Genomic DNA, 14,829 nt, shown 5'->3' with positions numbered 1-14,829 from the left:
TTAGTTTGATTTTTGAATTAATTTTCCTGTTGTCCTATCCCGTATGTTTTGTCATGGGTTTCTTAGCACGTTCCGCATGCGCATAATAATTCAATGGGGTCGGTGACACTACCTAGTAATGTCACATTTACATGACCATGGCGGGTTTGTTCACGTATCTCGGGGTTCGGGGCGTGACAGAGGCTGAGCTCGCTTGGCCAACGGAGAAGCAGAGGCTCACCTAGCCACAGGCAAGGTTCAGCCTCGCCTTGATCTCGGTGAGGCCGAGCCTCGCTGTGGCCGGGATAGCCTTCGGCGAGCTCATTGGACCTCACCCCGTGGTCGGCGACTGGCCAAAGAGAAAAGGAAAAAGAAAAAAGAGAAAAGAGAAAAATAAGAAAATATAAGAAAATTATTAAAAAATTAAAAGAAATTAAAATATTTAAGAATCCTACCAAACACATTTTTTATCCCGGAATAATAATTTTATGGAGTTAGCAAGTGCGTTCTTTTGTTCAGAAATTGTTCCTGAAAACATAATTAGAAAAAAATCATTTATGATAAAAAATTGTTCTCCTGAACAAAGTATTATCAAGCGCGCCATTTGTCATTAACTCGCAGTTAGCTTCTTGTATTTGTCTAGTCCCATGGCCAATTTCTATAAAGCAGGAGAGCTTGCTCCTCCTTCGATTTTGTACCCTTAGTCCACGGTAAAGGTTCTTCTTTAGTTCCACTTCACTTTCTTATTTGTTATTTTACTTGTGGTAGAGGTGATGTTAATGGCGATGATTCAACTCAATTGAGCGACCGCTACTCGCTTCTGATGCGCTGCGTTCAATTTTCCATTTTTTCTGTGCCAATTATTTGATCATAGCTAGACCAAAGCATAGTTTCAGGAAATCCACAGGCAGTTTTGTTGTTTCTTTTGAGCGCTTTAGCTGTAAGTTAGTCTGCTATGTCCTTTTCCCCCTAGTCGATCAATAGGGATAAGACGAGATGCTGAGTGTTTTTTTTTTTTTTTCCTCGTGTGCTAAGTGTTTTTTTTTTTTTTGGGCATTTTCCTTTCGAATTTTTCGGTTGGGTAAAGGCGTCGTATGGTTCCTCTTTGTTTCCAGCTCCACGCAGCACGATGATGCAGTATGCTCGGAAAGAATCCGGGTCTTATGTTTGAAGGTATAACGAATGCATCGAGGGGAGAACCTTTCTCACGAAGTGGAAGTGCTCCAAAATAAAAAGATATGGAAGATTGCCTTCGTCAATTCTAAGCCTTCTTGAGCAAGCTCTTTCTGTTTCGTCATGAGACTTTGTACTTAATCTGGTTCCCATAATTTTTTGGCGATCGTTCAGCGAGGTATTTGAATTGATGATGGCGGTTTTGTATATCAGGAAATGATAATAAATCTGGCCACTTACAATTTGCTAGTGTGGCATGCTCGGCTAGTCTAGATATATCTGTTGCTAATACGACCCCCTTTTGGATGTTTTACGAGTTATTCGTGTTCAACTAAAAACGTGGTTCGAAAGACAGGAACTTGTGCATATCATGGAGTCGTCACTTTGGTTTGATGCGAGGGTTCTTGGAATCATGTAGTATGTTTGTGACGTGCTGTAAGAAAGCTAGTGGGAGTATGTAATAGCATTTGTTTTGAATGTTGTATAGTGAGGTCCTGCTCTTTCCTATTCTTTAGTGACGATGATAGCATGAATAGGGCGGAAAGTACTTGTCCTCATATGATTCCCTGAAAAGTACATTTTCCTTAGAGTATTATCTTATGTGTTAAGAGTCGTGGGATGCAGCGCGCATGATTTATAGGTAAAGCACCGTCTTCACATGCTTGAGAAAGCTTTCTTCTAATGCAACTCGAGACGTAAATTTATGTACGTGTACATCATAGATCTTGTGGGGACTTTAATATGAGAAGTATCCAAACGTTCATTTTACAATTCTAGATTCTGAACTTATTTTCCTTGTAAGTGCTAAGAATTCTAGGATAACTTGATGCAAATTTCCATTGACAATAGTACGAAATTAACAGACATGAAGTAGTAGACGGTGTGTCCTAGATGCATGTGTGCCTTAGATTTGGAAGATAGAATTGTGAAGTTTCTCTTCAGGTCTGCTCCATATTAGATGAGGACGCAAGACTGCCACAGAGAATTCTTCTGGTAGTTGCTGTCCATTGAAATCCAAGCAACATCTTTGATGTCTTAATTTGTGCGGAAATACCCGTTATTGTTGAGAAACAGAGATTCCCCAAATATCTCACAATTCTCCGTGGCCTCTTTTGCAGTGGAATTGAAACAAATAATGCAGGAAACCAAGAAGTGAAAGGCCTAGCCATACGTTGAGTGACGCGCAGAATTTGCCTTCAGTCTGCTTGTGTATGTGGGAATCAAGAAAATGGAAGCATGATATATGATAACAATTAGTAGACAACAGCTCATCACGTGCTCGGTATTAAAATGGCCCACGAGTCAATTTTTACTGATTGGAATTAAGGACTTCGTAATCTGCCAGCTATAGAAGGGCATGGCGTCTCTCGTATGATTGCAATTGAATTGCCCCTCATATGGTGAGACACGCTAGAGCCTTCCTACAGGAGCGATTCTTATCTTTCTGCTTATCCAATCGAACTATCGCTTGCGAAATAACATCGTTTTGAATAAAATTAAGGGAATTTATAATGTTGGATATGTGAAAATTTTGTTTGATTAAATAGAGACACTTTAAAAGCTGGTTTTTCTCGTTTCAATGAAAGTGTTTTGTAAACTCTATTTTGTCGGCCATTGTAATATAAGATATGAATGAGAGACATGTCATTCTAAGTTGAGTTGGGTGTAGATATGCTATTATATGTCAAATTGTGCACGATTTTGATGTGATGTTTTGAGTCTGCCTTTCTTTTTGACTTTTCTATATATGAGAATAAAAAGTTAGGGGAAATAACGCAAACAAGTATAGTGGAGGAGAAAGAGAGAGAGAGAGAGAGTTGTTGAAAGAAAATGGTGGAAAAGTTGTTTTGAGAAAATTTAAAAATTGTCATACTTCATTATTTTTTAATATGTCTTATTAAGCTTGGAATTTGGACTAGAATCACTTTGCTCTCGTTAATTAGATAACAGGTCGATAAGAATAAACTAGTAACTGAGCGAAAGGTGACCCGACCCAAATTAAAATAATAAAAATTAGTTAGGGTGATTGAGGTAATAATCACGAGTAGATTTAGACAAGCTTTTGAGGTCATATCAAAATGCCTTGAATCCTTTATCTAGTATAGGAAAATATTAGGTGTTGTTGAATCTTCACATGAGTCACGCTCTACCTACTCATTGATCACCATATGCTTGATAGTGGCACACTTTTAGTCTCTTGTCTCTCTCTCTCTCTGTCTCTCATGTGCCTTGCATTTTTCTTTTTCTTTCTTCCTTTCTTCCTTTCTTCCTTTTGGCCACTACCACTGTCAATAGCTATACCCATGGAGCCCCCACCACCAAACTCTGCAACCTCATGTTGGCCTTAGCCGATTGTGAATTGGATTTGTTTTCTTTCTTCCCTCATGGAGGTAGGGGAGGGATTAGCTTGAGTTTCTTCCTATTAGAGTTTTGCTTGTTTTGGTTTTGAATTGGTGAAAAATCTGACTTTTCTTAGGCGTTTTAGATGGTTGCGAAATTAAAAAGGGAGGTTTTGATTTGCATTTTGATTTCTTCATTGGATGGTGATTCCCTTCCCAGCAACTCCAATATTTAGTTTAACTCATAAAATTGATTTTGCAATACTAATTTGACTTTGATTTGAAATTTAATGTATCTTTTTGCTAGAATCAATTTTTCTCCATACGAAGATAGTGGAAGTTTTTGAATTTGACACAAGATAATTATAACTTGACTTGACTTGTTTAACACCTGAAGTTAATTTATGAGAAGTTATAAGATTGCCATGAGCTAACCAAGAATATATTATTTGAAAGTCATTCTCTATGAAATAGTTTTTTTTTTTTTTTGACAATACACATAATATATAAGAGGGGCATTGAGTACTCATAAGGAGGACCCCAAGTTAGAAATTTAGATCGATCTAAAGGTAAAAATTATATATCAAATATCACGTCAAGTAGGTGAAGTCTATACCTAGATCACATTGCATGCACTCAATTTAATACGAGCATTTTAGCTGAGGCTCATACTTGGGAGATTTAATAAATCCTAAGGCTCCTACATAGCCATAAGATTGTGTGGATGGCGTGCATTCAATTCCCACGTTTTTCATAGGACATTACCTAAACACTTTTTGTCTTTATCTGGGCGACAGTAAGAGACAACCCACCCCTGCCCAAAAAAAAAAAAAACCCAACTTGCACGCCACCGTTATCTAAACACCTTTTGTCTTTACTTGGGACACAAAAAGCGACACCCCTCTCGCTTGACACCACCAAATACTCTTCCCATAGGGACACAACCAAGCACCCTTCCCATTAGCTAAACTCTTTTTGTCTTTACTTGGGGCACAAAAAGCGACACCCCACCTCCCCTGGACACCGCCAAACACTCTTCCGATGGATATAAATAAAAAAAAAAAAAAAAAAACCCGACCATTTAAAATCCATATTCATTATTCAATTAGACTTTACAACTCAATTTCATAAAAAAAAAACTATTAAAATTTAATTAACACATATATGATCCAACTCATTTTATGAGTTACAAAATTGGTCGAGATCCATTTCCACACCTCTATTTATGCACAAGTGACCAGCATTGGACTTGGACAACCCCAAACTGCACGCACACTCTTCCCATTCTCTCTCTCTCTTTCTCTCACCCAGAACAGAAACTTGTGGGATCTCTGAAAGCCCCGAAACATGTTACTTTCGCCGCCCCAACTGGACCCGAACGAGACCAACTGGATCGTTCATGTCAACGAGAACCTCAACTGCATGCCCATAGACGAGCAACAGTGCTGGAAGTCTCCGTCCATCTACAAGGTCCCCCTCCATCACCGTCCTCAACCCCAAGGCCTACCAGCCGCAGGTTGTCTCTTTCGGCCCCTATCACTATGACGAGGTCGACCTCCGTCCAATGGAGGAGCACAAGCACCGCGCGCTCCTCCACTTCCTGAAGCGGTCCGGGAAGTCCTCAAGTACGTCTTCGAGTCTCTGAGGAAGGTGGCGCATGAGCTCGAGGACAGCTACGACAATCTGGACCAGAAGTGGAAGGAGGGAACGGGGGGCAAGTTCCTGGAGCTGATGATCACGGACGGCTGCTTCATGCTCGAGATCATGGGGGCCACCACGACACAGAAAATAAAGAATGACTACGCGCCCAATGACCCCATCTTCAGCACCCACAGGCTAGCATACATAATGCCGTATATAAGACGGGACATGCTGCTGCTGGAGAATCAGCTGCCGATGCTAGTGCTGTATCAGCTGGTTGCCATCGCGAACGATGGCAAGGAGGTTAGTTTCTTTGATTTCCCTCTGTCATTAGAGAGATTATTGCACTGATTATCTTCGATAGACCTCACACGAAATCCATTAAATTTAATGTTTTAAATGTTTAGCATGCACAGTTCGAGATCAATTAACAATTTAATTATTAAATCTATCACTTCAATAAGAGACTCCTTTTTTTTTTTTTTTCCTTTTATGTCGGTGGTAACGACACAACAACACTCTCGTATTCAATGCACTGACTTTACCCAACAACGCAGGATGACGTCAACGAGCTCATTGGAAAATTCCACTTCCTCCATGAAACTAAAAAGTTCACGGGGTTGGGCAGACGCCTCCATGTCATGGACGTCTTCAGGGAAGGCCTGTTGATGGAACCCAAGAAGGCCCAGCACGCAGGGACAAATGTGGAGACCGAGACAATAATCCGGTCAGCCACTGAGCTCAACGAGGCCGGGATCAAGTTCAAGAAAAGCAACACCAAAAGCCTCAAGGACATCTCCTTTGCTGAAGGGGTCCTGAAGCTCCCAGTCATCAAGGTGGATGACACCACCGAGTCCATGTTCCTCAACATCATGACGTTCGAGCGCTTGCACATCAACGCTGGGAACGAGGTCACATCCTACGTCACCTTCATGGACAAAATCATCAACGATAGGCAGGATGTCGCCCTGCTTCACACAGAAGGCATCATCCAGAATGATTTCGGAAGTGACAAGGCAGTCGCCAAGCTATTCAACTCTCTGTGCACGGACGTGACGCTCCCAGCCAACGGAAACCTCGACGACGTGCAACAGAAGATCAGCGAGCACTGCAAGAAGCGCCGTAACAAGTGGAGGGCTAATCTCAAGCGCACCTACTTCAGGAGTCCTTGGACTATATTGTCTCTCACCGCCGCCCTCTTCCTCTTCGCTCTCACTATAATGCAGGCCGTGTATACCGTGCTCAGATACCATGCACAATGATTTCTTTTTTTCCATTTTTGGTTGTTTCTCCTAATGCCTGATGCTCGATATTTATCTGTTGATTGGCTGTTGATTGTTGTCATCAATGATTTTCCTCCTGTTTTCAGTCGTGCTTTTTTCCCTCCCTAAATGTCATGAACGATGGACATTTGGCTGTTTATATATCATTATCAGATGATGATTCTCTTGTTTCGGTCTTTTTCATTTTTGTCCATTTTGGATGGGTATTCGGAAGGACGATCACGTTCTAGGCAAATGAAATCTTCCATTCCAACATTTTCTTTTTTATTAGATCTTGTTGAAGTTGTGGTCAATTTATCCAGAAAAGCCAAGACTTCACAAGTTTGTTGAACTATATTACGTGGTTGAAGTTTGTGGTTTTCTAGCTTAGTTGGTGGTAGTTAGAAGTAATGGCAAAAAACCCGTCCAACGTGTAAAATGAAGCAAATTTCTTTGTTTGTGACAGAGATTCTTAGCAGAAGAGTCGATTAGGAAGAACCATGAAAAGGCTTCCTGTTTGTTTATTCATGTTTAGACCAACTACAGCTCCATATATCCCTTGCACGAAACATTTTGATACAAAACAAGCTCCAAAAGCTCATTCCTTGTTCCTCTGCTGAGTAAATCCCCCACAAACATACACACTTCCACATTAACACTATAAGCTAACAGCTGTACGAGGGCCTCATTCCGTTGGCATTGAGCGTGAGTCCTATCTATCCGACACCAAAACAATGGCCAACTCTACTCATTATTGTTCCTATTTTCGATGAAAATAACTATATTTATTTACTAAAGCATTAAATGATTACTTTCTTGACGGCACAAGATTTATGCAAGATCATGGAGAAAGGATTGTGGCTCCGTATGAAGACACAAGCTTCCAGCAGAGCAACCACAAAAAGTTGCAAGGGCCCTGTATGTCATCCAACAAGCACTTTTGAAAACAATATTTCCGCGAACCACTAGAACAAAAACCGCAAAGACATGTGTGCTAAGATAATGCAGAAGCCGAAGAATGCATGCAATTAAATAACGCAAATCAGCAGAGAAATAAAACGAGCAACAATAACGAAAAAATTGCACGATTTGGTCAGACCATCAGCGGTCACTCCACGAGAAGAGTTAACTGCAAATAATTAGGTAATTATCAATTGGAGAATTACAGAGTTACAATCGCTCATAAAGCTCAAGTGTTTTCCCATCCAAGATTATACTCAAACCCATAGTATTTAGCCTCATCCAATCAATTAATCCCCCAATCCAGGGAAGCTTAAGTAGACACGAAAGAATAGGATGAGGGAAGGGGGGAGCCACTAAATGTAATTGCTCGATAAACAAGTGACCGAAAATTTGAAACAAACACTTGTGTCCTCACGAAGAAAATGCCTCAATTGGATGACTGATTCTCTGCACAAACTTCACCCGATGTTTAGATCTCCTTTGTACTACTAAGGAAAAGAGAACTCCACTTTAAGGCTTGAAGAAGCCAACAGCACACAGCCCCACACAATACCTTTTCTCTTCTCTTCCGACAAGCTCCAACGTATGCATACGAAATCCTTTTTTATTGTTTGGCTGTAAGGAGTTCCAGTTAATGGACGGCTTGGGGATGATTACAATAACCAACTCTCTGAGTTATAATCCAAATAGGATAAATGTGCTGAGCTTTAATGTAAGAGTTTTTCTAATATGGGCTATATTAATTGATATTGTAATTTACTGTTTTACAAAATTGGTCTAAGGTGAGATAAAATGTATTTTAATTAGTCTAATAAGAGGTTGGTTAGTGTCGGTTAAGTTAAGCCTAGCTCGTAATGAGAGGGTCTGATCCCAACTCTTACAATTATCTTCACAAATGAGCGTTCACCTAATGCTAAAGAGTGAGAGCCATCTCATTGAGTCAAAGCTATAGAGAGCAATAGAGGACGATTGTCACTTTTCCTCTTCCACATCAAGATTGATGGATTCTAAAATAGATGCGTTAATTTTCTACTCGATTATAAGTACTATTGTTCTAGCTATGGAGATCGTGGAATTGCGCTTTTCGCATCTAACATTTAATCCAATAAGCATCTTCCAATCAAATCGAATTTCATATACGGCTAAAACTTGTAACATAATTTAAAACATATTAAAAGAAGAGTTTCAAGACACAACAAAAGCACAAATCATTAGATTTCAATCTCTTCAAAATGCTACAATAAACAATTATGGGACTCTCAAACAATAATGCGGAAGATTAAATGGATGAGTAATATCAAGGTAGTAGAAAAAATATTTGTGACGCTTATTAGAGAATATAATCCTATTGTCACCTCTATAGAAGAATCTAAGGATTTAAAAAACATGTTAGTCAGTGAATAAATTAGCTCTATGGAGGCTTATGAAAAAAGACTAATGCTATTTGATGAAGATTCCGTTGAGGGTGATTTTCAGTCTGAAATAAATATGTGGTCTCATAAATCTAAAAGGGTACAAGGAGCTCGTGGAAAAATAAAAGAGGAGGAGAAACCTCTTCAAAGCAAAAAAATCAAAAAAAAAAAAAAAATACCCTGCGTTATCTGCAAGAAAATAAATCGATTAGAAAAAAGGTTATTGGTTTGTAGATAGATCACAATAGCCCTCATGTAAAAGACATAGGCACATGGGAACAAATTGTTGGTTGGAAACAAATTATCGAGCTAATTATGTTAAAGAAAAAGAAAACACGGACAATATGTTCAATGCAAGCCAAGGGGCAAAAGTCAGAAAATATTATACATGTTATATTGATAGTGGTGTAGTAATCACAAACGCACGATGAACTATGTCTGACAATCTTGATCTACCATCTTTGGTGGGGCAACGGTGACGCTCGATGGAAATCCCAGAGAATCCTGAACTTCAATTAGTGAAAGTACTCGGGTTTCTCAAAGGATATATTTAATATTATTAGGTCTTAACGCAACAAAGTCGGGCACGTAAACGTTAGAGGGTAAATGAGATTACAGAGTTTGTAGCCGTGGCAAAAACTTGAAAGGAAGACACGTGCAAATGTCATTGTGAGTTCTAATGCCCTTGAGGAACGGTTTTCTTTACCGAGCACAAATTAAATAGATGAATAATCGATAGCTATGTAAAGATACCATACGAGATTTTATTTAAGTTGTGTTCTCTAAGTACACCTTTTTAGATCCTATATTGCTAGGATGACCTTCTCCTCATTATACATACATACATACATACGTATAGTACTTTCTCCATAACAGTGGCCGTCACCTTAGCAAAAACTAATTATTTACAAGTTAACTAAGTCGAATATCTACTTTACTTCAATTACTCCTAATAAATTCGTAATTTGAGTTGTGGGCTGAGATAATTAAGAGTGGATTTAGACAAGCTTGTTGAGTGCTTACAAGATGACATCAATCCATTATCTAGTCAAGAAATTATTAGGTGGTGTTGAATCTTCACGTGAGTCATGCTTTGCCCCACTCATTGATTCCATGTGCTTAGATGGTGGCCAATTTTAGTCTCTTGTCTCTCTCTTCTGCGCCTTACATTTCTCTTCTTCTTCATCATCCTTTCTTCCTTTTACCGAATGCATGTGCCACTATCAATAGCCATGCCCACGGAGCCCCCACCACCAACCACCGCAACCTCATGTTGGCCTTGCTCGATTGTAAATTGGATTTGTTTTCTTTTTTTTCCTTGGTGGAGTTAAGGGACGGATCATCTTAAGTTTCTTCCCATTGGAGTTTTGCTTTTGAATTTGTGAGAAAAATCTGATTTTTCTTTGGCATTTTAGATGCTTGTGGAATTAAAAAGGGAAGTTTTGATGTGCATTTTGATTTCTTTGTTGTTATTGGAAAGCACTCTTTATGAAATGTTATTTTTCTGTTGTTGCATGGAATATATATATATATATATATATATATATGTATGTATGTATGTATGTATGTATGTATGTATGTATGTATGTATGGAGAGAGAGAGAGAGAGAGGAATGTTGAGTACTAAAAGGAGACCCTGAGAAAGAAATTTAGATCATTCCAAAGGTAAAAATATAAATGTCACATCAAAGAGGTGAAGTCCTTCGGCAATTAAAAAAAAAAGGCGAAATCCATACCCAAGTCACATTACAAGCACTCAATTCAATATGAGCATTATAGTATAGGCAGACAGTGGGGAGATTCATTAAATCCTAAGGCCCGTGTCGTATGATGATGTGGATGGTGTGCATGCAATTCGATTCCCACATTTTTCATGGGACATTTCCTAAACATTTTTTGTCTCTACCTAGACCACAAAAAGTGACACACTCCTCTATTGGACACCACCAAACGTACACCACCAAACGTTCTTACTATCTTCTCACTGCGACACCACTAAACACTCCTCCCCCCCTCCCTTCTCTCTCTCTCTCTCTCTCTCTCTCTCTCTCTCTCTCTCTCTCTCTCTAAGTTCACCTCCTCTCACATATTTCACCTTGATTGTTTTATGGAAAACTGATCACAAAATTGTATATTAATTTGATTGGTTTCTAGAATTAGCCACTTTCGGATTAAGTCAACATCTTTTATGAGATTTTTTTTTTGTTTACTATTTATTAATTATAACAATCACAATAGATCCAAACACTCCTTAATTGGAGCTTCTTATAAAATAAATATAAAAGACTCACCGGATCTTACAATTAAATCAATATGAAATTGCCAGAAATATATGAGGAATAATAGAGAACACTAGATATTTATGTAGTTTGATCTGAGTATCGACACCTGCACCATGGGAAAAGCCAGCAGTAAAATTCCAATAATCAATTCAAAAATTACATAGTAACAATCGCTCATGAGTTTGAGTGTTTCCAATACTTAAAAGCAAGATCCCTACTGTTTTGGTCCTTTCCATTTCTTTTGTACATCATAAAGTCAAGAAAAAACTGAACCCTTCTCTTTACATGGCCAATCAACAGTAGTGTCACTTGTACCGTCTTTTGAGCAGTCAATCTCTTGATTGATCAATACCGGATCCAAAGAAATTAGATAAAGTATAGTAACAACCCTATCTTGGTTAAATTCCTATGGCATGACTCGAATAGGAATATAATCAAGAATTTTGGTCCCCCTCATCCAATTCGGGTCGGGGTCTCATGTGTGGGTTTAGACTAGAAACATCTTTTAAGAGAACTCTTAATTGGAGCTCATAAATGCGCACATTCAATTACATTTAAATGATTATCTATAAAAAAAAAATAAAGCCCACATTAATATTTTGTTTACCTTGGAAACTTAACTTTGCCTCTATTTGAATTCAATAAATCGTTTTGCTTAAACTAATTTTTCTCCATTTGAAATTGGTGGACATTTTTTAATTTCACACAAAATGATTACAACCTGTCTTGTGTGCCATCTAAATTTAATTTATGAGAAGTTATATGATTATTCGGAACTAACCGTGCATAAATATTACTAGAATGTTACTCATTGTGAAATTTTTTCCCTACAAGTGGTGTATATATGGGAGAAGGGTGTCGAGTACTAAATATGATATATCAAATAAGAAATCTAGCATATCCCAAGCATACAAGGTAAAAATTATTACCAAATAAAAAAAAAAAAAATACTATTATAAATCTAATGTCACATCAAACATTAATATGCGAAGTTCGTACCTCAATTATCATTCTCCATTCAAACAACCCTTTTAATTTAGGTAGACACTTGTGAAATTCATCGAATTCAAATGTTCGGATACGATCGCGAGATGTCATTATTTATGTGCATACAATTCATTTCCCTACGGCTTCGAGGGGACATGCTTAAACACGTTCTCTTTACCTCGTGCATAAAAAGTGATTTATACATGACCCATCAAACTCATAAATTGAGTCGAAAACAGTTCGACCAAAATTTGATTAATTTAACCCGTTTTGATTTAGTTTTATGCAATATTAATATAATCACTCATATGAAATTCGTACCCGGCCTGATTTGAGATCCACTTTAGCAATTTTTTCGCCTTAAATTGTTGGTTGTGTGTATTTTGCGATTTGTGTGTATTTTCTGAGCTCGAACTTTTGCACGGATAATTCAGGAAATACAATAAATATTGGGGTTGTTCCCAATAGGAAACAAGAATGAACGACAATTTCTGTCCCAGAGATTTGAAGACTTTCCACACGTGGGAGGAGGGGCCCACCCAGATTCGTCACGTTCTCGAAACGACTGCCCCTTTATTTTGATTGCTGGGAGTGAGAGGGTCAGATTGGGCCCCATCTTGTGGTGGAGTGTAGTTCCGTGCTTAGATGGGTTGGATATGGACAAAAGCCTAGACGCATTTAAAAACCCATATTTAATTGGACTTTAAAACTCAAATCCATAAAAATTATTTATTAATTAACTCATATTTGAGGATGAGTTATGATGATGAAGTTAATGCTTTTTTAGATGTGTCATGGTCTTGAAGTTCATAGATTTTTTCAATTCAAATTCATTAGAGATCTTATCATGATAAAATATAATTGATATTTCCATATCGTCAATAATATAATCTTGTTTGTCTTTCTTTTTATCTCACGAATGGTAAGAAAGCGCCTTATCCTACCAGCATTGGTCTGGATAGCCCCAGGCTTCACACACTCTTCCCTCTCTCTCTCTCTCTCTCTCTCTCTCTTTCTCTCCATGGATTCTCCTCTTCTCTCACCCGGAACAGAAACTTGTGGAACCTCTGAAGCTCCCTCAACCAAGTTTGCCTTGCCACCCGACCCGGAGCCGAGGTTGACGGGGTGCTGGATGGTCACAGTCGACAGGAACCTGGACTGCATGCCCTCCGACGAGCAACGGTACCTGAAGAATCCGTGCATCTACAGGCTCCCCGCCTTCATCACCAAGCTCAACTCCGATGCCTACCAGCCACACGTCGTCTCTTTTGGCCCCTACCACCATGGCGAGGACCACCTCGTCCCTATGGAGGAACACAAGCACCGTGCGTGCGACCGCTTCCTTGAGCGGTCCGGGAAGTCCCTTGAGCCCTTCTTCGAGTCCTTGAGGGATGCGGCACGGGACCTCAAGGAGAGCTACGATGCGCTGAATGGAAAGTGGAAGGAGGACAGGGGGGACCATTTCCTGGAGCTGATGATCAGGGACGGCTGCTTCATGCTCGAGATCATGAGGGCCACCACGGCAGAGAAGGAAAAGAATGACTACGCGCCCAATGATCCCATCTTCAGCACCCACAGGCTGGCATACATAACGCCGTATATAAGACGGGACATGCTGATGCTGGAGAATCAGCTGCCTATGCTAGTGCTGTATCAACTGGTCGCTGTCGAGAGCAATGGTGAGGAGGTTAGTTTCTTATATTTCACTCCATCGTTAGAGAGGTCATTCCAAGCACGCAAACCCCCGTCTATGTTCCCCTAACAGTACACCAACAAGACAACGATCTCGAATTCAATGCCACTGACTTCACTCCAACAACGCAGCGTGATGAATACATCAACAAGACCAACAACCTCGTGCTCAGTTTCTACTCCCTCGACACGAGCATCACGGGGATGGGCAGATGCCTGCATGTCGTGGACGTCTTCAGGAAAGGCCGGCTGAGGAGCCCCAAAAGGTCCAGCACAAGAAAATAAATGTGGGGCCTGAAGCTGGCGAGGTGATAATCTTTTCTAGGGACCACGTCTATGGGAGATATTTTTCTTTTTTTTTCCACCAAGCAAGTAGTATCCACACGACAACAATCTCGTATTCAATGCGCTGGCTTTACTGCAACAACGCAGGGTGACAAAAGCTCCCTCGACACGTGCATCCCGGGGATGGGGCATGTCGTGGACGTCTTCAGGAAGTGCCTACCGAAGAAGACCAAGGAGGTCCAGCACGGGATAATCCGGTCGGCCACCGAGCTCAAGGAGACCGGTATCCAGTTCAAGAAGAGCCTGACCAGCAGTCTCAAGGACATCTCCTTTGCCAGAGGGGTCCTGAAGCTCCCCGCTATCATGGTGGATGACACCACCAAGTCCGAGCTCCTCAATCTCATGACTTTCGAGCGCTTGCACATCGGGACTGGGAACGAGATCACATCCTACACCAAATTCATGGACAACATCATCAACAATGAGTGGGATGTCGCGCTGCTCCATGCCCAAGGCATCATCCAGAATTCTATTGGGTGCGACGATGCAGTCGCTGACCTATTCAACTCGCTGTGCAAGGAAGTGACGGTCGGACCCAACAGCAGCCTTGATGCCGTGCAGAAGAAAATCAGTGAGTACTGCGAGAAGCCCTGGAACAGGTGGAGGGCTAATCTTAGACACACCTACTTCAGTAGTCCTTGGAGTGCATTGTCTCTCATTGCCGCCATCTTCCTCTTCACACTCACCTTAATTCAGACCATATTTATCGTGCTCACCTACTATTGAACCCTTCCGTAGCCTCTGCATAATAATT

At 40.1% G+C, this 14,829-nt stretch overlaps 3 protein-coding genes across 3 annotated transcripts; all 3 read left to right on the top strand.

The window, feature by feature from the left end:
• The first annotated feature begins 5,277 nt into the window (after nucleotides 1–5,277).
• Nucleotides 5,278–6,585, top strand: LOC104422261 (UPF0481 protein At3g47200). The gene is made up of 2 exons (XM_039303065.1): nucleotides 5,278–5,435; nucleotides 5,690–6,585. Exons 1-2 carry the CDS (start codon nucleotides 5,340–5,342, stop codon nucleotides 6,392–6,394), a joined length of 801 nt encoding a protein of 266 aa, XP_039158999.1. The 5' UTR covers nucleotides 5,278–5,339; the 3' UTR covers nucleotides 6,395–6,585.
• A 6,429-nt stretch (nucleotides 6,586–13,014) lies between these two features.
• On the top strand, nucleotides 13,015–14,015 carry LOC120288754 (UPF0481 protein At3g47200-like). The gene is made up of 2 exons (XM_039302896.1): nucleotides 13,015–13,725; nucleotides 13,863–14,015. The coding sequence occupies exons 1-2, from the start codon at nucleotides 13,060–13,062 to the stop codon at nucleotides 14,013–14,015; spliced, it is 819 nt and encodes a 272-aa protein (XP_039158830.1). The 5' UTR covers nucleotides 13,015–13,059.
• A 183-nt stretch (nucleotides 14,016–14,198) lies between these two features.
• Nucleotides 14,199–14,801, top strand: LOC120288753 (UPF0481 protein At3g47200-like). Its single transcript, XM_039302895.1, has one exon. It carries the CDS (start codon nucleotides 14,199–14,201, stop codon nucleotides 14,799–14,801), a length of 603 nt encoding a protein of 200 aa, XP_039158829.1.
• Nucleotides 14,802–14,829: the final 28 nt, after the last annotated feature.

This window comes from Eucalyptus grandis, chromosome 10, assembly GCF_016545825.1.
Source record: "Eucalyptus grandis isolate ANBG69807.140 chromosome 10, ASM1654582v1, whole genome shotgun sequence".
NCBI classification, from domain to species: Eukaryota; Viridiplantae; Streptophyta; class Magnoliopsida; order Myrtales; family Myrtaceae; genus Eucalyptus; species Eucalyptus grandis.
This window is presented reverse-complemented; position numbering and strand designations above follow the sequence as displayed.

Excerpts from the sequence above, each read along its gene's own strand:
- LOC120288754 (XM_039302896.1), top strand. The coding sequence starts at position 13,060 with ATGGATTCTCCTCTTCTCTCACCCGGAACAGAAACTTGTGGAACCTCT. Across the intron at positions 13,726-13,862 it reads TCGAGAGCAATGGTGAGGAG|CGTGATGAATACATCAACAA; the intron begins GTTAGTTTCTTA and ends CCAACAACGCAG.
- LOC104422261 (XM_039303065.1), top strand. The coding sequence starts at position 5,340 with ATGCCGTATATAAGACGGGACATGCTGCTGCTGGAGAATCAGCTGCCG. Across the intron at positions 5,436-5,689 it reads TCGCGAACGATGGCAAGGAG|GATGACGTCAACGAGCTCAT; the intron begins GTTAGTTTCTTT and ends CCAACAACGCAG.
- LOC120288753 (XM_039302895.1), top strand. The coding sequence starts at position 14,199 with ATGGGGCATGTCGTGGACGTCTTCAGGAAGTGCCTACCGAAGAAGACC.